The sequence below is a fragment of the Callithrix jacchus genome, chromosome 15, assembly GCF_049354715.1.
Source record: "Callithrix jacchus isolate 240 chromosome 15, calJac240_pri, whole genome shotgun sequence".
Taxonomy (NCBI): Eukaryota; Metazoa; Chordata; class Mammalia; order Primates; family Cebidae; genus Callithrix; species Callithrix jacchus.
This window is the reverse complement of record NC_133516.1, coordinates 70965734-70986556: the sequence shown is the minus strand read 5'-3', so window position 1 is coordinate 70986556 and position 20823 is coordinate 70965734. Positions and strand designations below refer to the sequence as shown.

Sequence of the window (20823 nt, the reverse complement as noted above, 5' to 3'; positions counted from 1 at the left end):
AGAAAACCCAGATCTTCATGGGAGGAGGGTCACATAATTTTGTGGTCATGTTCTAAAAGCACCACCCTAACCCAAACCACCATGTCTCACCTGGACCCCTGCTGTTATCTCTCTGGTCTGCCTGACGGTGCACTTTACTGGCCTATCTCCATCCATACACCATGCTCCCATAAGACAGCCACCGGGAGCTTCTGAACACACAAATTAGATGGGTCACCCCTTCTTCATTCCTCCAATGCCTCCCAACTGAACACACCACTAAAACCCAGCCTCCTTGATGTGCCCACACAGCTTTGCAGATCTGTGTAGCCCCATCTACTCCCTTCAAGCCCAGGCCTTCTCTCTCTCTCTATCACAGCCTACCATGTCCTCCCTGGGGCTCATGCCCACCTCTGAGCTTTTGCACCTGCTGGTCCCCTTCCCGCAGTGTTGGACCCGCGATGCTGTGTCCTTCAGGCCTCAGCTCAAATGCCACCTCCTCAGATCTAAATGTACACGCCAACACCCAGCATTCCCTCTCCCACTCTCTGGCCCCAGGAGGAAAGACTTTTGCCTTTCTTCTTTCTTGTATCCACGGTGCCCATAATCACGATTGGCACAGAATATGGAATGTGATTGAATGCATGAATGGTGGCTTCGGGTGTGTGTGTGTGTAATTTAGAAAGGCAATCTTGAAAGATAGGTCTGCGGGTGGGAGGTTACTATAGGTGGGCACACTTTGTTTCACATATGGCTGTGTCACTCGCCAGCTGGTGACTCTGGGCAAACACCTTCAACTCCTTGAGCCTCAGTTTCTTCAGCTAAAACCTGAACCCAGGTTTGCCAGATCCGGGCATAAGGACAGCAGTTCCAGCAGTAACACCAAGCCAGGACCACAGCCGCTCCCAGGGAGCTCAGTCCCTGGAGCCCGAAAGGAACAGTCTCAGGAGACGTGGGCATAGCGGCTCCTAGAGACTGGGCAGTCCCCCAGGTGGCAGGTGGGACAGGCACCCAGGGGGAAGGACATTAACTGACAAAAACATAAACTGCCTCCCGGGTCTTGGCAACACGCAATTTCCAGGGACACTTAGACTTCCCTAGCTCACCGAATGGGGTGTACACCAAGGAAGGGGGTCAGCCCTCTCTGTCGGCTAGCAATCTCAAAGCATTCTGTCCCCCGGAGAGAGGCCGAGGTGCACCATCCGGCCGCGTCCGCCTGGTGTCGCCGCGAGCGCGCTGTGAGCAGCCAGCTGAGCCCCTCACACACCCGCTGCTCAGGCGCCCCACAGCTGTTCAGCGCGAGGCCACTGGGCCTCAGCCCAACTCAGTCTGTCAGCTAACAGCAGGATCCCAGAGGACACTGCCTAACCTGGGCATCCCCCTGCCGCCACCCTCGATAGATGGGGGTAAAGAAGAAATACACTGAGCCAGTTATCCCGGTCCGCCCGTCGCTCCGCAAAAGGGGGCGCTCTCCCCTGAAGCTGGGGTTGGGGAACTGGGGTGTGCCCTGTCAGCCCCAACTCCCTGTTCCGGGCTTCAGGGAGCGGGGCGGCAGACCAAGGCACTAGGGCTCTCAGCCGAGTCTGGTCCCCTCCACCCGAGGGCAGCCTCTGGACGCCCACCCGTCCCGCAACCTGTGAGTTAGTGACTCCTACCGCCTCCAACTGGGCTGTGCTCCCTGGCCTCCCACATGCACCCCGGATTAGGGAAGGGGGGGCCGGGAGCGCGCATGGAAAGGCGTGAGCGCGCACCTGGTGCAGGCGGTCCCGTCCCGCCGGCGCAGGGGTGCGGGGCGGGCGCTCCAGGGAGGCGGGCGGGGGAGGGGGCGGAGGAGGGACGGGGGAAAGGGGGGTGGGGCGGGGGCGGGAGGTAGCAGCGCCCCCGCACTCCCCGCGTCTCACACACTTGCACCGGTCGCTAGCGCGCAGCCCGGCGTCGCCCCACGCCGCGCTCGCTCCTCCCTCCCTCCTCCCGCTCCGTGGCTCCCGCGCTCCTGGCGAGGCTCAGGCGCCGAGCGCGCGGACGGGCGCACCGACAGCCAGCCCCGAGGACCCCTCGGCCCGCGCCTCCCGGGCGGGCTATGTTGATTGCCCAGCCGGGGCCGGCCCGCGGGATCAGCACAGCCCGGCCCGCGGCCCCGGCGGCCAGCAGGGACTATGAACCGGAAAGCGCGGCGCTGCCTGGGCCACCTCTTTCTCAGCCTGGGCATGGTCTACCTCCGGATCGGGTAAGGGCTGCCTGCGCCCTTTCCGCGCGTGTCTCGGCAAAGTTGGCACGGCCCGGGGAGGGAGGTGTGCCTCCTGCGAGCCTCTGCGGGCCACAACTTCCACAGCTTCTCCTAGAGGCCGGGTGGGCGCGGTGTGGGAGCGGTGGGCGCACAAAGGCCCCCAGCAGGCGGACGCCCCAGGAGATACAGGCAGGGGGACTGGCCATCCTGAGGACGTCTGAGTCTGGATACCCTAGGACCAGAGACAGCCGGTAGGGACGCTCCAGCCTGAGGGACTCTGGGAAGGGCTAGCTGCTACAAAGGTTCAGCCCATCCCGGCGACCCTTCGGACCCGCGCACAGGGGCAGCAGGTTCAGCAGGAACACCAAGCCAGGACCACAGCCGCTCTCAGGGAACTCAGTCCCTGAAGCCCGAGAGGAGCTCTCTTCGGAGGCGCGGGCACAGCCGCTCTAGAGACTGGGCAGTCTCCAGGTGGCAGGTGGGGCCGGTCCGTGCAAACAGGGAACAGGTACCCGCGGGAAGGACATTCGCTGACAAAAACAGAAACCGCCGCTCGGAGCCTTGGCACCACCCAATTTCCAGGGACCCTTAGACTTCCAGAGCCCCTTCCCGGGCCAAGGGGACAGCACGTCCCACCCCCCAACAAACACACACAAAGGTGGGACGAGAGGCGGCCCGAGACACCCAGGGAGACAAGCGCTAGAAAGAGGCGGGACACCCCGCCTCCTGGAACTAACTGGGCAGTCTAGGCGGCCGGGCGCGCGAACAGCCCCCGGGCTTCACCCAGCGTTTCTGTGGAGGTGGGGCTCGGGGGCGCTCTGGCTGGAAGGTGGGAGGGGGCAGCTCGGGACGCGTCCTGGGGCTGCTTGTGCAAAGCCGGTCACCCTTTGTATTTAAGACATAATGGGTGTGAGGCTCGGAGCGGTGGGGGTTGGGGGCGTCTAGGCATGGATAGAGGTTCTGGCGCTGAAGGGCCCGTTTGGTAGGTCTCACGCACCCTGCCCCTCCAGCCCTCAGCAGTGAACCCGCTACCGCTCCTTTTGGGGAGGGGTGGACCGCGAGGCTGCGGCGAGGGGGGTGTGTGGCAGATCCTTTGTGTTTTGTCGCTACTACCCCCTCCGTCTCCCCCGTCGCTTCCCAGTCCGCGTCTCTGGAGCCGGGATTTCGCAAGCTGTCGGGCAGCGGCGGCCAGCAGGTGCGTGCGGAGCCGACCAGGGTCCGCCAGCCCGACCAGCGGCGGAGAGGCGGCTGCGAGGCTCGCGCACTGCCAGCCTGCCGGAGTGTTTTAAGTGTTATTGATTCGCCCGCGTCTGGGTGGCTTTTCTTTTTTCCCCTGCTTTAATCTTCATCTTGGCCCGCGCCCCGCCGCCCCGCGCACATCCAGCATGCAGGAAGCCTGTCGGGCCGATTGGCTCCGGCCGCGTGCGGCTTTATCTCCTTTTTAATTAGAAACGGGGAGGAGGGACCCGGGTGGCGGGGAAGAGAGAAAGGGAAAACAGCAGAAAATAACCTCCCCTGGCCGCCCCGCCCGCCCGCGGGCCGCCCTCCCGCCGGCGCCGCGGCCTCCCGGGATTGGCCCTGCGGGGGCCCAGCTGCCCGGGAGGGAGGGAGGAAGGGAGGGAGTCCGGCAGGGCGCTGGCCTTCCACCCCAAGCTGCACTCTGGGTTGGAGAGGTCCAGGTCGGGGAGGTGGGAGTTGCAGGTGGGAACTGCTGCTTGCTGCACCTCGGGTTACTCATCTGTAAAGTGGGCATGAGGGTTGAAGTCTGAACGTCCCTAAATGGGTTTTTCCAGTTTCCCAGATGTGACTGGGTTCTACCCGCTTCTGGCTGATGGTGGGCATCTGTGGTATTCTTACTTTACTCGGATAGTTCAGGTAACTCTAGCACTGGCCTATTAACAACAATCAGATTCAGTAAGAATAACAATTACACCACTACCACATTTATGGGGCACTCACTATGTGCCTGGCACCTACTAAGCACTTTCCATGTTCTAGCACATTTGGTTTTCACAGCAGCCAATGAGGTGGGACTAGTTATCAATACCCTAATTTAGCCATGGAGAAACTGAAGTGCAGAAAAGGAAGGAAGCTTGCCTAAGATGGCACAGCTAGTAAGTGAGGGAAGCTTAGATGGGAACCTAGGCCAGAGCCTTAGGGGCTAGTCTATTACACCTGTGAATTTTTGGCCCCAGTGTGCGAATGTGTCCAGTCTCTGCTGGTGTAGAAATGACCTGGTGGCCAGCTAGGTGCTCAGAGGATCCTCCTGACAAATGATGCCTAAACATCTCCACTTAATCTTCTCATGCTGCTTCTTCCCCAGACATTCCCGGCATTTTAGACTCTGTTAGACTAACTAGTGTGTGTTAGACTCTGGTTTAGGGCTGAGATATAGAAGTAAACACCTCCAACACCTGCTAGCTGAGGACCTTCCTCCAGGTCTCAACCTCTGTGAGCCTCAGTTTTCGGATATGTGAAATGGGTGTGATGATTGCCGCCCCACAGAGCTGTGTGGCAAGGTCACATGAGCTGCTGCTTGTGGCAGCACCCAGCATACTGCCTTGGCACATAGTAGGGACACTGCCCAAGTTTACTGATGCATTTCATGCATATTTGGGGGCACCTGCCATGTAGTAGGTACTCACCCAGAGCCACATCTTTGAAGTGCCACAATCCATTTCTTCAGGCGTCATTTAGTGAACCAGCCGACAGCCTCCCTGCCCTCAAGGAGCTCATCCTCTCAGGAGGAAGACAGTGATCAAGTGAGCATGCAAATTAAAAGCAAACACATACATGAAAACAATTCAGTAGACCATGAGTAATCACGAATATCCAGTTAACAAAACAGAGATTGTGATGGAAAGTTATTAGGGGTAGGGAGGGGAGGGAGGCTCCCTTAGCTGGGCTGGGCAGGGAGGTGTCCCTCGAGGTCATGTGAATAATGGCAAGAAACCAAACTTGTGAAGATCAGGGGTGAGAGCACTTCCAGGGAGAGCAGGCAGCAGGGATGGAGTGCCTACTGCAGGGAGAAGGCTGGCACGTTGGGGGAACCTAGGGAAACAGGGCAGGACTGGTCAGCTGTGCGCTTGGAGGGTGTGGGTCTACTTTACTTCTGGAAGTTATTGATACAGGAGAACCACACTGTAACAAATTGCAATTCCAGAACAACTGCCCACAGCTGAGCCCCAGGACAAGGTACTTGCCCAGTGGCTCTACCTGCCACCGTAACACTGCCACCAGGCCAAGCCACCACCACCCTTAGTCTGCCTGGTCCCTCTGCTCCTGCTCTGGCACTGCACAGGCCTTTCCTACATGGAGTGGGGACCACCAGGTCATGTTAATGTCCTACTTACGCCCTTCAGTGCTTCTTGATGCTGCCTGATACCCTCAGAAAATGCCAGCCCTCAGCCATCGCCCCTCCCCAGGATCTCCCTGTTTCTCAAGCCCCAATTTTGCATCAGCTTCTATTCCTTGAAGATCCCGAGCTTGTCTCCCTCCTAAAACTTTGCATTTTCTGTTCCTTCTGCACAGAATACACTTCTCCAGATCTTCCCACAGCTGCCTCCTGGCCATTCAGATCTCTGTTCCAATGTCACCTTCTCAAGGAAATCCTCCTTGATCACCTCAGCTAAAGTGGCCCCCACTTCCCTCGCCACCCCCACGCTCTAGTTGCCATCTTCCTTTCCTTTCTTCATAGTGCACGTCATTGTCAGAGATGGCCTGTTTTATTCATGTGTGACACCTGTGTTGTCACCCTCCCTAGTTCCTTGAGGGCAGGGTCTTGCCCGTCAGGTGCACAGCTGTCTGCCAGCGTGGTACCTGCCATATGATGGATATCCGATATAGATCAGTGAGTGAGGTGAGGAAGGTAAGAGTCCCCTCGTAATAGGCACACACATCCTTCAGGCCAGTCATGCCTGGAGTGGGATGCATATACTCCATTGGCAGCAGGAAGAAAATGCCAGGACTTTTACTTACAATTACTTTTTAAGGTATTTTCAATAATAAAGCGTATGTATACATGAGAGTATATGTTACATATACATTTAAAAAACAGATTTTTTAATGAACATTAGTGCACGCATCCCTCCTTCAGAGGCACTTGCTGCATGAAACTTTGAAGTCATCATTTCCTTGCTTGCCTTTACAATTTTGCCAAAGAGATAATTCCTTAGCAATACAGGGTTTCTTTTGCATGCTTTTGAACTTCATCTCAATTACATCCTACCATAAACTCAAAGGCAACTTGCCTTTCTCACTCAACATGTTTGTGACATACATCATCTTTTTTTGTTTCCAAAAAGGAAATCAAGTTTCACTGATATTGAGTATACATGTTGATACAAGAGCCTATGTAGAAATTGTAGTGTTTCTCAGTAAATGCACATGAGTTAGGGGTACAGGATCAAAAAAGTTGGGAGACCACTGCTCGGGGGAGTGGGGTGGCTAGGGCTGGACACCTAGGAAGGGTACCTAGGCCATGCCCTTTTGCTGGCCTAACGCTCCATCTCTCTGTGTCTCTCCCTCCAGTGGCTTCTCCTCAGTGGTAGCTCTGGGCGCAAGCATCATCTGTAACAAGATCCCAGGCCTGGCTCCCAGACAGCGGGCGATCTGCCAGAGCCGGCCCGACGCCATCATCGTCATAGGAGAAGGCTCACAAATGGGCCTGGACGAGTGTCAGTTTCAGTTCCGCAATGGCCGCTGGAACTGCTCTGCACTGGGGGAGCGCACCGTCTTCGGGAAGGAGCTCAAAGTGGGTATGTGCTCACCCAAATACCCCAGCAGGGTGTTACAGACTATAGGAAGACCAGAATACCCTCAGGTATCCAATGGAACTCCCTCGCCTACCCCTGCTAGAATGCCCTTCAGTGTGGGGTCCTGCAGGTGCATTCAGGACTTGCAATGAGGGTCAGGTCTCTGGTTGAATCCATACCCAACCGTTTATTGACAGAAGTGCAAACCAGCAACCAGTGACCCGAATGCTAACCTCTGATACACACAATGATGATGTTTTGTTTTGAATTGGAGCCCAAACTTTAAAACTTGTTGTTACACCTAAAAAAATAGGAATTTCTGGCTTCTTTTGAAAAGTGGACAGATCTACTCATAATTTACATGTGTACCCACGTGGTTGCAAAGTATTGAAACTGAGAACACAGCTCCCTTTAGTTGTAGCAGTGACTAGGCAACCCATTCACTGCTGCAGTCCCCACCACTCCCTACTGCTACCCAGCCTGCACAATCCTGTGACATGATCCGCTGGACTCCTATGGACTTTTACTCTGCAGCTGTCTTATGGGAATGGTGCCTGCAGACACATACATACACACAGAGTTTTGAGACACACATTTGACTTCAGAAGCAATTATAACAAAAGCCCATAGAAAAGGGTCAGAGAGAGCAATGCTGGTCTCCAGGAGGCCCTGATCAGTGGGGGGAGGCCACACTGTGTGTCTTCTGGCCTGTGTACATGTGCATTAGGGGACCAGAAACTGCTGCAGGCTCGCTTCTGCACTGTGAACTTCCTGAAAGCAAGGTCAGCCTCAGATATCTTTGGGTATCCCCACTGCCTCCCCCTCATGTCACAGTGCTGTCACATATGGGCTCCCAGGCTGATCCATGCTCCCCCATGTCATCTCCCTTTTGCCCCCGGCCATCCGGCCATCCAGCAGACCCTTCTGCACCCAGCAGGCAGGATCAGCCTTTTAAAATGGAAATCAGATCATGTCACTGGGCTCCTTAAACCCCTCTGGAGGCTTTCTTGCATCAGAATGAAATCCCCCTGCTCATCTGGCTGCTGCTGACCTCTGCCTGCCTCTGCCTTCCATCTTCCCCCTTTGCCTTGCTCACTCAGCCTTGTCCTTTTTCCCAAACACATCACACTGGACACTACGCATTCATTCTGCTTTATCTCCTTTCCTTAGCCTTGTGCCCCTCACACTGTCTTCTAGAGCCCTGTTGATCACCTATCAAAAGTCCCCTCTCACCCCAAAGCTCCACCCCCTCAGCCAAGCACTCCACACTGTCTGAATCCATTCCCAAGTGGTTTGCAATGTCAGCCTCATGAGGGCAGGGCTCCACTCCCATGCTTACCATGAACACTTTCTTCCCCTTGCCTTTTGGAAGGAAGTACAGCTTCATCCAGCCTGCAGCAGGCTTGGGTTTGTCCCAATATTCTGTGAGTGCCTTCTTACTCACACCATATGGAAGTGCAGACAGGATCTCAGTATGGGGTCCTGCAGGGACATTGACTTGCATTCTGGACTCCCAGTGAGGGCCAGGTCTCTGGTTGAATCCATACCACCTGAGAGTTTATCGACAGAGATGAAAACCAGCAAGCAGTGACCCAAATGTCACCCAGTGATACCCAGGGTCACTGGTGAAGTTGGCAGAGGGCCTTTCCACAGGTGAGCCTTTTCCAGGGTCTCGTTGTGCCTTGCACCATCTTTTCTGCTTCTCCCTCTTCCCAACCCTAGGGCTCAATTATCAGGTGGAAACAGAGGCCCAGAGAGAGAATGGGACTGTCCCAGGTCACATAGTGAGTGGCATCAACACTGAGACTGCAGTTAGGCTGCTGAATCTGTCTTGTGAGCCTTCCCTTCACCTGTGGTTTTTGTGCTTTCTTCTACTTAGACATGACACACACACACACACACACACACTATTCCTGGGACCCAGGCCTGGGCTCCAGCATTGTTTTAAACCTGTGGCTTCCAATATATAAGATGTTACAGATGAGGAAACTGGGGCTCAAAAGGGCCTCACCCAAAGTAAAAAAAAGTGAGTGGCAGGGTCTCTCAGGACTGGGTTCATTCCAGTACAAATTTCAGTCTCAGAACAGCCAGTACCTCAGCTGGCATTGGAATAGTCCCCACAGAGGTCTGGGGCGCAGCAGGAGGGCTGCAGTGCAGGGCAGTGCCTGGACAAAGATCCCCTCCTGTTGAGCAGCCCTCAGCTGGCCAGGGTTGTAGAAGTGAGGCTGGGGAGGAATACTGCCAGTGCACACCAGTGAGGAGCAGAGTCCATTGACAAGAGGCATTCTAGTGGGCTTGGCAGGCAGAGGTGGCTGGGGAAATTCCAGCGAAGAAAGGTGCCCAAGAAAATCCATGGGACAGCGATGCTAGGACAGTTGGTCTGGGGAGCCTGGAAGGAAGTAGGAGCTGGAGCCAGGAGGTATGTAGCCAGATACAGATACAAATGTAACAAGTTTGAATTTCTGGGTGGGAGCTGCTGGAAGATTTTGAGTGTGGGAGTGACTGCCAGAGGATAGGCTGAATTTATGAAATTGTCACTATGCAATGATTTTTGGCCCACAAAAATGGCAACATAATATGATTCAACCCAATAGGAATTTTAAGATTCATGAAAGAGTGGGTATAAGTTCAATTCGTTATAATACTTGCTGATTTATTCATGCATTCACTAAGTTATTGGGTGTCCATTGTGGCTGGAGGCGGCTGTTCCAGTGTGTGTGGCCAGGGAAGGGCTCTGGGTTTGTGAGGGAGGTGAGGTATGGGCGTGTCTCGGGGGAGAGCATGTCAGGCAAAGGAAACAGTAGGTGCAAAGGCCCTGAGGTAGAACATGCTTTAGGGGTAGCTTGAGGAACAGCAAGGGGGCTGGGGTGGCTGAAGTAGAGTGAGGGAGGCTGAAGGGGAAGGCTTAGGGAGCCAGGAGCTGGATGGTACAACATCCCTCAAGCCAGGGCAGGGATCTGGATTTCCCTTCATGGGAATGGAGACCTCCTGAAGGGGCGACAGTAAGGGAGGGACAGCGTCCAACTTTGGGTTTAGCAGCATCACTCTGGCTGCTAGAAAAAGCATGAACTGCAGTGTGGGGTGGCAGTGGGAGTCAGGAGTCTGGCTGACTGTTCCAGGAAGGAGGTGATGGTGGCTCAGCCTGTGATAGCCATGGAGACCTGCTTTGAAAGCCACCAGCCAGTAGGGAGGGAGAGTGACAAACCAAAGCCCAGCTAGGAAGGAGGGAGTCACCCTGGCCTGGGCTTCTAGGGTGGCAGCAGTGGGAAGAGGAATATGAGTCAAGACAAGAGCCCTGACAGTCTGAAACCCCCCTGAGCTTAGGTTTCCTCAGGACATCGAGAAGCAAGCATCACATTTAGGGTCTCTGGGCTCCTCCCAGTGCTCTCACCCCCATCGGGTTGCAACTTTCTGGGATGAACAGCTAACAAGGGCTGTCTTGTAGGGGTGAGGATCAGGGCTGTGGTCTTCTGCATTTGGAGCTGTGGCCACCAAGTCCTAACTTTGAACAACAGGACCCATTGCCTGCCTTTAAAGAGAAATTTCCCAAAGCTCCACCCCATACTTCTGCTTACAAATCATTGGCCAGAACTTAGTCACATGGCCACACCTAGTTGCAAGGGAAGCTGGGAAGCATAGTCTTGTATTCAGAGTGGACATGATACCAACTGGAGCTCTGTGACTGAAGAGGAAAAGTTCTTTGTCCCATGCTTGGTTCCCTTCTGAGTGTTCTGGTTTCCTGCATAGAGCTGAGGGGCAGCAATGGGCATGTACCAGGCAAGGCCCCTTTGCATGCTAGAAACTGAATGCCAATTCAAGCTGCCTCTGGTGAAAGGAGGACTTACGTATGCCTAAGGTACCAGAGTGCCAGGGGAAGATGCTTACTTTTGGAATGGGCTGGATCAGAGATAGTGTTGGCATCCAGCAACCCCAGGGCCACCTCTTGGGGCAGCAGGATGGCTTTTGCACCTCCAGTGCCACAACTTCCAGGTTTAAGTACCCCCAGGCCTTGGTCTTTCTCTGGGAGCACCTGCAGAAGTTCTAAGATTCATTCAGATTGGACCAGCTAATGGGGCTTGACTTTCAGTTGTGTACCCATCCCAAACTAATCACAGTGGCCAAGGGCAACAGTGCTATTTCTGGCCCAGCCTGGGAGCCCCACCCAGACCATCTCTCAGGGGAGAGGAACTGCTCACGAGTATACTAGTCTGCTAGGGCTGCCAGAACAAAGCCCTGCAGACCAGGTAGCTTAAACAGCAGAAATGTACTGCCAGTTTGAGAGGCTGGATGTCTGAGATCCAGGTGTCTCAGGAGCCTCTTTCTTGGGCTTGCCACCTTCTCCGTAGGTTCTCACATGGCCTTTCCCCTTGTACATGTGCCCCAAGCATCTTGTGTCCTGGTCTCCTTTTTTATAAGGACACGAGTCATACAGGATTAGGGCCCATACTAACAGTCTCATTTTAACCTAATTATAAGACTAAAGTTCCTATCTCCAGATGCAGCCGTACTCTGAGGTACTGACTCAGTCCATAGTAATGAATAACCAGAGTGCAGCATGGTCCAGGCTTTAGGGAGAGGCATAGCGGGTGTGGTGGACTCTCAGAAGTGAGACCTCAGGATGGAGGAGGGGTCTGGACAGTGGAGACGGCCCTTGATCTGGGACTTAGAAGGTGGGGAGAAATTTACCAGTCAGTGAATGGGACCCAAGCAGAGGAAACAACAAGGCGAAGACATAGTCATGTGAGACCTAAGGAGGCAGGGAGCAGGGGCCTGAAGCTGCAGGAGACGATGGCTCAGGGAGCCCTCTGTGAGACGGCAGGCTAGCTGTGAAGACCCTTGAATGCCAGGGATTATTTGAGCGGGGTGTGGCCCCACATCAGTTTGACCAACTGCTACCGAGGTGCAGTGTGACCTTTGAGGGGTCTAAGAAGGCCTTCACTTCCCTGTAGACTTTTTTCTTTCTTTCTTTCCCTTCTTTCCTTCCTCCCTCACTCACTCTCTTTCTCCCTTTCTTTCCTTCCTTCCTTCCCTCCCTCCCTCTGTCCCTCCCTCCTTCCTTCCTTCCTTCCTTCCCTCCTTCCTTCCTTCTTGGTAGGGTCTTGCTATGTCAACCATGCTGTAGTGCAGTGGTGCATCATAGCTCACTGCAGCCTCCACCTCCTGGGCTCCAGGAATCCTTCCACTGGGATTACAGGCACATGAGAACTCACCTGGTAAATTCTTTTCTGTTGTTTTGTAGAGATGGGGGTCTCACTGTGTTGCCCAGGCTGGTCTCGAATTCCCAACTTCAAGCAATTCAAGTAAATTCTTTTCTGTTGTTTTGTAGAGATGGGGGTCTCACTGTGTTGCCCAGGCTGGTCTCGAATTCCCAACTTCAAGCAATTCTGCCTTGGCCTCCCAAAGCAATGGGATTACAGGTGTGAGCCACTGCACCTGGCCATTTATTTTCTTAAATAATATAGTGATCTTCCTCGAATTCATCCCCAACACAACTTGTCATCCACCTCTGTGAGACTCCCTCATGTCTCTCCTGCCTCTCCCTCCCTGGCTACGCTTTCCCTATCTTGAATCTTGAGTTTCTCATTCCCTTGCTTATTTATGTTTAATATATCATATGGAGATCTTCACCAAAAGTAAATGACTTCATTTTGGTTGGATTGAGTTGATATTGTGCCAAGTTCCTCCTCTGCTGGCCAGCGGCACAGCTCCAACACCGGGACTGGCCAGCTGTATGTCTGCCCAGTGAGTGGGTGAGAAAGGCAATCTCACCAGCATCCTGATTTTCACTTCCCTGAGAAGTGATGAGCTTGAAATCTCTTCCTGGCTGTGCGTGTTCACTCTTCCATGAGTTACCTCTTCATGCTTTTTGCCCATTTTTCTGTTGGGTTGTGGGTTCTCCCATTGCGTTTGGCCAGTGTGATTGTAGTCACAGTGCAGGGAAACCAGGCAATGCCTCAGGATGAGGGGGTTCCTTAGGGTGAGTGGGCTGTGTGGGGCTTCCCTCTATCTTGTATCTTTTCACTGAGGATCAGTGTGGACCAGGAGCCAAGACAGCCCTTTCTCATCCATCCATTGGGTCCTTGGCACCCCTGAAAGAAAGTGTGTACACCTCTGTCTCATTCCTAGGAGGCAGGCTTAGAATCAGGCAGAGGCTGCCCAAGATCATGTGGCTGGGTTTTGTGGCAGAGCTGGAATACGTTGTGAGCTCCTCCTTGCTCAAGGGATTCTTCTGTTTGCACAATCCTGCCAGCGTTGAGATTGTCAAGTCGGCCATGTATCTGGGAACCCCTTGTCTTGTTGCAGGTGTGGGGCTGCCAAGTGAGCACTGAAATCAGAGTCACATGGCCAGCTTTGCATCCTGGCCCCATCCCTTCCTTGCAGATGACTTTAAGTGAGTACTTGGCCTTTCTGATAGTCTACAGAATGGGGGAGTCACACACCCACCATGCTTGGTGGCAGTGGCATTACATGATATGGGATATAAGTGCCTGGCACATCGTTATCAATTGGATGCCATCCCCTTCCTGCATCCAGGAGGCCTGTGTGTCCATGTCACATGAACACAAGCTCAAGGAACCCAGGACCCATGCTCTAGATTTTATTGGTGATTATGAACCTAAGCTGACCATTTTGACTCTACCTCCAAAACATATCCCCCAATGTGTCCAGTTTTCACCACCTTCACCACCACCTTCTGATTCAAACTGCCATCTTCAGGGACTTGTTGCCAGGACAATGACATCAACCTCCAGCTACACCCCACCTCCTCCCTTTCCTCCTGCAATCCGTGCAGCCATCCAGCATGACATCTTCCCGTGTTGCTCGGAGCGTGGCATCCTGCTGTGTAAAACCCTCCCGTGGTTTCCTGTTGTTCTGAGAACAAAATGCACACCATCCTCTGCTCCTTTACGGACCTCTGCCAAAGTCCCTCCCGCCTCAGGGCCTTTCCTTCGCTGTTCCCGCTGCCTGGATGCTCTTTGCCAGCTTGGCTCGCTTCCTCTGTCTTTCTATCCTCTGCTCACCTGTCAGCCCCTCGGAGAAGCCGTCGTTACCCCTCTCTAGTGTACACTGCCTGTCCTTGTCCGCTTTTCTCTTCATATCACTTTGTCACTCCAGGATGTATTCTCTGTGACTTGCTCATCTGTGCAGCGCTGTGTAGCAGTTCAGCCCCGAAGCTTCCTGCTTGGTCATTTACCAACAGTGAGCCTTGACCAAACGGGAGTGATGATAGCACTGGTCTCACAGGCAGGAGGATGAGGTTACTTACTGCACTCAGAACTGTGCTTGGCACACAGGGAGTGCCCCATACATTGTAGCTGTGTTGTTACTATTGTCTATCTGTCTCTCTGGCCAGAAGGCAGCTCTATGAGGGAACAGGGGCCTCTGACCCAGTACTTGGCACATGGAGGGCACAGTCCCCGTGGAGGTGCTCAGCGGATGTAGGGACACCACAGGTACCAGAGCAGCCCCTTGCCCCAACTCCTCTCTGCAGCAGGAGATGATGCAGAGGGCACTTGGGAGAAGCAGCTGAGTGATGGTGGGCAACCTGTCCTCACCTGCATATGCAGGTCTCCACTCAAAGGCCACCTCCTCCAGGAGGTCTTCCTGGACCATCCTGCCTGAGACAGCACCCTCCACCCTTCCTCTACAGGGCACCCTGCACTGTTGTCTTTACAGCACTTACCACTTTGGGAAGTGACTTTGTTTACTTTTGCGAGAACCTGTCTGACATTTATTTTCTCAGCCACCATGAGGCTCCATGGGACCCAGAACTGCTGATCCTCTTCTCCCCAGACCCCCTGCGTCTTTCCTGGGGCCTAGCACACAGTAGGTCCTCATGGAAGACGTGGAGAAGTGCATGGCCCCCAGGCAGGTCAGCTCCTTTGTACCTCATGTGGCCCCAGTTCCTCTGAGCCCTTGAGGACAGGCCTGGCCTTGTTTATCTTCTGAATGCTGAGTCTTGGGAGTAACTCATGCACAGTAGGTGCTCCGTTTTCTCTGTTGTGTGAGTGACCACTGTTCATTTCTGACCCCAAATACAAAACTGCACGTTCATATCTGCACGTTTTCGTTTAGATCCATTCTAGCCAGGCAGTCTCATTCATCAAGATTTTTTAAATGTCAGTTTGACCAACCATTCTGTTAGCTCTCCTGTCCATCTCTGCATTGGCTTAAAATGGGATAAAAATGTTGACTAAGTCAGTGCCTAGGAAAGACCCCTACGGCACAATTCAAGAGGAGCTGTGCCCAGGATCTGCTTAGCAAATCACCAGGACCTGGGCTCCACACCCCCACTACTGCCAGCTGCCCTGGGGAGAAAAGGATATTTCCATGGACAATAAAATGGGAGGACTCAGCATATTATGCTCCCTGCTCCTGGAGAGTCAGGATGCCTGCCAGCATATTAAAGGCTCTGAAAAATCCTGCAGACAAGATAGCTTGAGCTGACTCAATCTGCAGGGTCCACTCATTTCCATCCATGGACTCACTGACTGTACAGTGGAGCTGCTCTTCAGGGGCACACACACTGGGGAATATCACTCTGGAGAGCCTCACAGAATGACCATACTCAGAACATGGTTTATGGATCAACTTGGAATCTACCAAAAAGTATATTCACCCACCACCAATGTCCATCCATATCTTTCTCCAAAGGTACAGAAGAGGCACATCCTAGCCTCTGACTTTGCCATGGACAAGGAAATCTATTCTAATCCATATTACCCTTGAAAGTCCCTTCAATCATGCATAAAATTCAGGATACCTGAGTTTCCATACAAGTGCAGGAGAGCATGAACATACATGTAAAATGTATATACAGCAATGCAGTATATAGGATGTCGAGTATCTGTCTACAATATAAGTATAAAATAGTTTAACTTTTTTCTTGTACATTTGGTTCAATTTATGCAAGCTAAATGTTCATGGAATAAGACTCCCTCACCTCTGTGTTCACTCATTTATTCATGTCTTCATCCCACAGAAATTTACAGGATCTCTGCAGTAAATGCTGGGGGGCAGTCTGGGGCACTTGCTGTCTGGTGGGGGTAAACTGGGAAGTCAAGGCCGAAGAGTGCTCTGGGGATCTGGTAGAAGAGACACAGGCACTGGGAGATGAGCACAGGGCTGTCTTCAGGGATCACCTGAACTAGGGGCACTCCACAACCCAGGAGGGGAAGAGGAGGGGCGGCAGGAAGGGCTTGGCGGGGTGACCCAGACAGGAGCCCTGGGATCCAGAGCAGCTTGGCATGCGAGACCGCAGGGTGTGGGGTGTGGATGGCAGAAGAGGCTGGGCAAAGAGGTGGGGCCAGGCATCCCACAGGATTTTGGGACCAGACTCAGGGGGTTTGCTTGGGAGGGCAGTTGTCAGAAGGATTTAATCAGAGGAGAGACAGGATGTAGGAAGATAATCAAATTCTTTGCACACACAGAACTTTGCTATGTCTCCAGCATTATCATCGGCAAAGACATGGTGATTTCCCGCCATGTGCTCCTGGGGATGGGTGCATTCTTTTCCACATGCTCACGACCTCCTGTTTGGTACCCTCCTGCCAGAATTTTTCCAGGGATGGGCACAAATGACCTAGGAGTCAACCCCTGGAGTCCACCCTCCTCTGTCTACAATCTGGGAAACTCTGATGCATTTCTGGGCTTCTGCCTCTGTTGAATTTGTCACCACTTCTCTTGGGCAGTCACTTAAGCAGCTCTCTCCTCTCTCTGACATGACTGCCTGGGATGAGGGTCCCATGTCTGGGGATCCACACACCTTGCAAAATGGACTCCATCATGTTTTCCCTCTAGGGCTGTCAGAGTGCAACACCATGTCTGGTGAGCTGGTGAATGCTTGGAAGGATGGATTTGAAGACCTTTCCAGTGAGAGAGACAGAAGCAAGGGGTGGGCCGGCTTCACTTTCTCTCTGCCATTTCTTAACAATGCGCCATCTTGCCCAAGCAAAAGACCTATTCTTTCCTTATTCTTGCTTAGAATGCAGCTAACAAAGGACTTTTTGTCTCGTTTGTATTTTTTTTTTTGTGCAAGCCTCAGTTCATCCTGGGTTTTAGCTCTCCTGACACTATTCTTTGAGATTAGTCTTTTGTTATAATGTTCTCTTTCCAGCTTTCATATGGTAGGCAGGCAGGCAGGCATGCGCACACACACAGACACACACACTTGCTTTCACAAGCACATTCATTCATTCATTCAACTGTTGAGGATTCACAGATAAACAATCTAGGTCCCCACAACCTAGCAGCAAGAAACGGATCATTCAATTCAATACAAAATAAGGATGTACAAGGTTCTGGGCCGCAAGTGGAGGGAGGGAGGGGATATCTGGGAGGCCTCTCAGAGTAGAGAACTTGGCAGCTGTGGCTTGATGGATATGGTGCTAACCAATAACGCATCTAATAGGAGCTACTGTTTATTGATCCCTTACCAAGTGCAGGCTGAGCTTACCATGTGCATTGGCTTATTTAATCCTCGCAGCAACTCTGGGACATAGATATTTTGCTATTCCCACTTTACCAATGAGGAAACTGAGGCCTTGAGAGGTGAGTTAACTCACTCAAGGTCCCACCACCAGGAAGAGGGAGCCAGGATGTAAACTCAGATTTATCTGCCTCCAGGGCTCTGCTTTAAAACCTACTGGGCTACATTCACTGCCCCTCAACAGACAGATGGAACAAGAAGGGCAATTGCAGGCTGAGGGAACAGCATGTGCAAAGGCGTGAAGCCAGGAAGGAGCAGATGTTGACCATTGGGAAGTGGTCAGCAGTGTGCTCTGGCCTTGCTCACTGGGAAGAGAGACCCTTGGATAGGGAAAGAGAGGCTGGGACTTGCACACGCCCTTCCCCAGTTTCCCTAGCTGTGGGCCTGTTACCTTACCAAGCTCAGCCCAGACACAACTCCCTGTACCCCCAAATCTTCCAGTTGTTCACTGAGAGGCTCCCTACTTCTTCTTGATGATAGCCCCGTGTGGCATTCTGAGCCCTGAGGGGCTGTGAACTGCCTGCCACGAGGCTGGCAAGAGCAACATTTTTCCATCTGTATATTTTCCAAATCATATATTTCAGCTTGTGTCACTGCAGATTGCTTGCTCTCTGACCCATTGGCTTTAAATAGCAAAAGAAAAAAAAATACAATGCACTTTGTGGTTTCCAGTAAGATACCGTAAATACACCCAGATAATATTCCGGTGCAAACCATTTACTGTGGCTGCATAGGGCGGTGGAATGGAATCTTTCAGGCAGGCTTGGACATCGGTTTATTTCCTCTGTACCCGCCAGGACCGTTATGGAGATGGAACCACAGAGGGCGTCAGCTGGGCTCCCCAGTTTCATCTCAGTGATAATACTCATTGTTCTTCATCGAGCACCTTCTGAGGGCTCCACAGAGGTCTCGTTTAATTTTCACAACTTGGCAATGTCCTCCTAAGAGTTCCCATTTCAGAGATGGGGAAGCTGAGGCTCAGAGAGGCAGAGTTCTTGCTTGGGGCGCCCCCGGTGAATGAGAAGTAGACAGGAGAGACTGACAAGTTCCACCTTATCAGAGTTCTGAGCTGAAGTCACCTGGGATATCCCAGGAGGGAAGGTCCCTGGGCTTCTGGGAGCCAGAGGAGCTTCTAGTCTTGCTGAGTCACTGGTGACCTCTCCCATCCTCCTGGAGGCTATCATTCCAGTAGGAGCCCTTGGGCTTTGTGTCTGTGGCTCTAGGAACCTCTTCTCAGATTCTGGGGATAGGTAGGGCTGGCAGAATTTACAGCTGCCCACAGCCTCACCCCCTCTGGTGCTACACTGGCTCGCCGGCTTTCACCACCAGCTGACCACACCATGTCAGGCCATCGCTCAGGGTGTCCCTTGGCCTGATGCCTTCTCTGCCCCCAGAGAGCCTCATGACCTCCCCACTCAAGTCACCACCCCAGATGTCCCCCACTCCCATCACTGCTCTGTGTTACCTTCTTCAAAGTCTTCAGCTGCCATGCAGTGGCATGATCCTGCTACTTGTCCTTCTACGAAGGCAAAGCCATGTCTGAACTCCTCATCTGAGTATTCCCATGCCCTTGAACAGTGCCTGGCACATGGTACATGCTCAGGAAATATCTGCTGAGTGAAGGAACAGATGGCTTGGTCAGGGAGGAGGAGGGAAGGGCAGGATTTGAGAGAGGTTCTTCCTCTGCTTCTGGGCAGGAGTGAGAGGCAGGTCCTTCACAGCAGGCTGTCCCCACTGCCAGGAGTGGAGGGTCTTATCCTAGAGGGCACACATGCCATGGTGGCCAAGCCTAGGGTCCACTCACAGGCTCCACATGGATGGTCTGGGCAAGAATGTGGGCCTGGAGTCAGTAGGACTGGAATGATTATCAAGACCTTGAGGCAGGGAAGTGGATCAAACCCTGGGGTCAGGCCATCCAAGTTTGAATTCTCACAGGTTGTATCACATGGGCCCCAGTTTCCACATCTGTAAACTGGAGATAATAGCGACCCCCACCTCACAGGCTGTTGCTATAGATTGTAGATCTATATGGAGTGCTTAGAACAGAGCCTGGTGAATAAGAAACATTTTGTGTGTCTTTGCTCGGCTTTTTATGAACTGTATGCCATTGGGCATATGATCTCATCCCATTCCCGCAGCAATGCAACAAACATCTTCGAACCACCCTTATGGTATCTCCTAAGAGAAATGAGATGACATTCAGGTAATTACCCACCTGAATGAAGGGGCTGCCCCAGGCAGCTGACTGAAGGGCTGTTCCCGGAGCAGTGGGCATGCTCAGGGTCCAGGGGAGTTCTCAGGAGTGGGGAGGCACAGCAGGTGACCTCCAGGTTTGCATCCTGCCTCTTCCTGAGCAAGTCACCTCACCTCCCCAAGCCTCAGTTTCCCCACCTCACCTGGGATGAGTAAAGGAGGCAGGCATGGATGGAGTCTGAGATTTATTTTAAGATTCCAGGAGACTTTTCCACATCCTTTCTACCATCAAGCCCTGTTCTCAGCTCAGCAAGCCATCCAGTTTGAATGGTTCTGATCCATTATTTATTGATAAGTTTTAATTCATAACAACTGAACGCCATCTCATTTTAGAAGTAAGTACATTTTGACAAGAGTTGATATCTTAAGCCAGAAGAGTCTCTGTGGGGTTTCCATGCACTGATGGGCCAGGAAGGGAGCTGGTGGGGCTGAGGAAGGATACTGCCCAACTTGGGTCTTGAATCCCAGCTTTGGCCGGTTTCTAGCTGGGTGACCTCAGCAAATCACTAAGTCAGAGCCTCCATTTCCTCAAGTGTAATACCGTGGGGAATGACGTCCATACTGGGGAATGTTGAAAACACTGCACAGTGGGCCAAGCCTGGGTCTGAAACCTAGTAGGTGCCCAACAAATGTTACCTTCTCTCCACTCTTTCCCATCTTCCTGAAAAAAACCAAAAAACCCAAGTGTCTGGCTAACTCTGTGCTGATGCCCTGGGGCAGTCTTGTTTTGATGAAGGGGCTAGGAGATTGGCTGTGAGGGGCTGGGGTTTATCAGGCTCCATATCTGCCTGGTTAGAGCCTCTTGGAGCCTCAGTTTCCTCATCTGCAAAATGGAGAGGCTGTTATTACCTCCACTGAGGGTTGTTTTCATGGGGAATAGATGGGCATCTTCTTCTAAAGCGCTGAGCAAGGAGCCTGGCAAACAATAAGCAGCCATTAAAGACCATGTGGTTGAAGGCACACAGTCCGTGGAGACCAAGGCAGAGCTTTCTTTCATTCGTTTATTCATTCCACTGCTATTTCCTGGGTACCTACTGTGTGCCAGGCCCTGAGGACATAGCGAGGGACATGACAAAGTGCTTATCTTCAAAGGAATTATATCCTAGAGGGGCAGAGGACAT

The 20823-nt window shown here is 52.8% G+C and overlaps 1 protein-coding gene across 2 annotated transcripts in view; it reads left to right on the top strand.

Annotated features, from left to right (window-relative positions):
* Positions 1–1505: 1505 nt before the first annotated feature.
* WNT7A (Wnt family member 7A) overlaps positions 1506–20823 on the top strand; it is a 62620-nt gene continuing 43302 nt past the window's right edge. Inside the window, exons 1-2 of one of the 2 annotated variants that reach the window (XM_078351696.1) lie at positions 1506–1615; positions 6737–6963. In XM_078351696.1, coding sequence (XP_078207822.1) covers positions 6867–6963 — 97 coding nt within the window. In that variant the 5' untranslated portion in view covers positions 1506–1615; positions 6737–6866. Of the gene's footprint in view, positions 1616–1878; positions 2207–6736; positions 6964–20823 lie in introns of those variants that run through there. The other variant, XM_002758649.6, reaches the window with a different exon arrangement.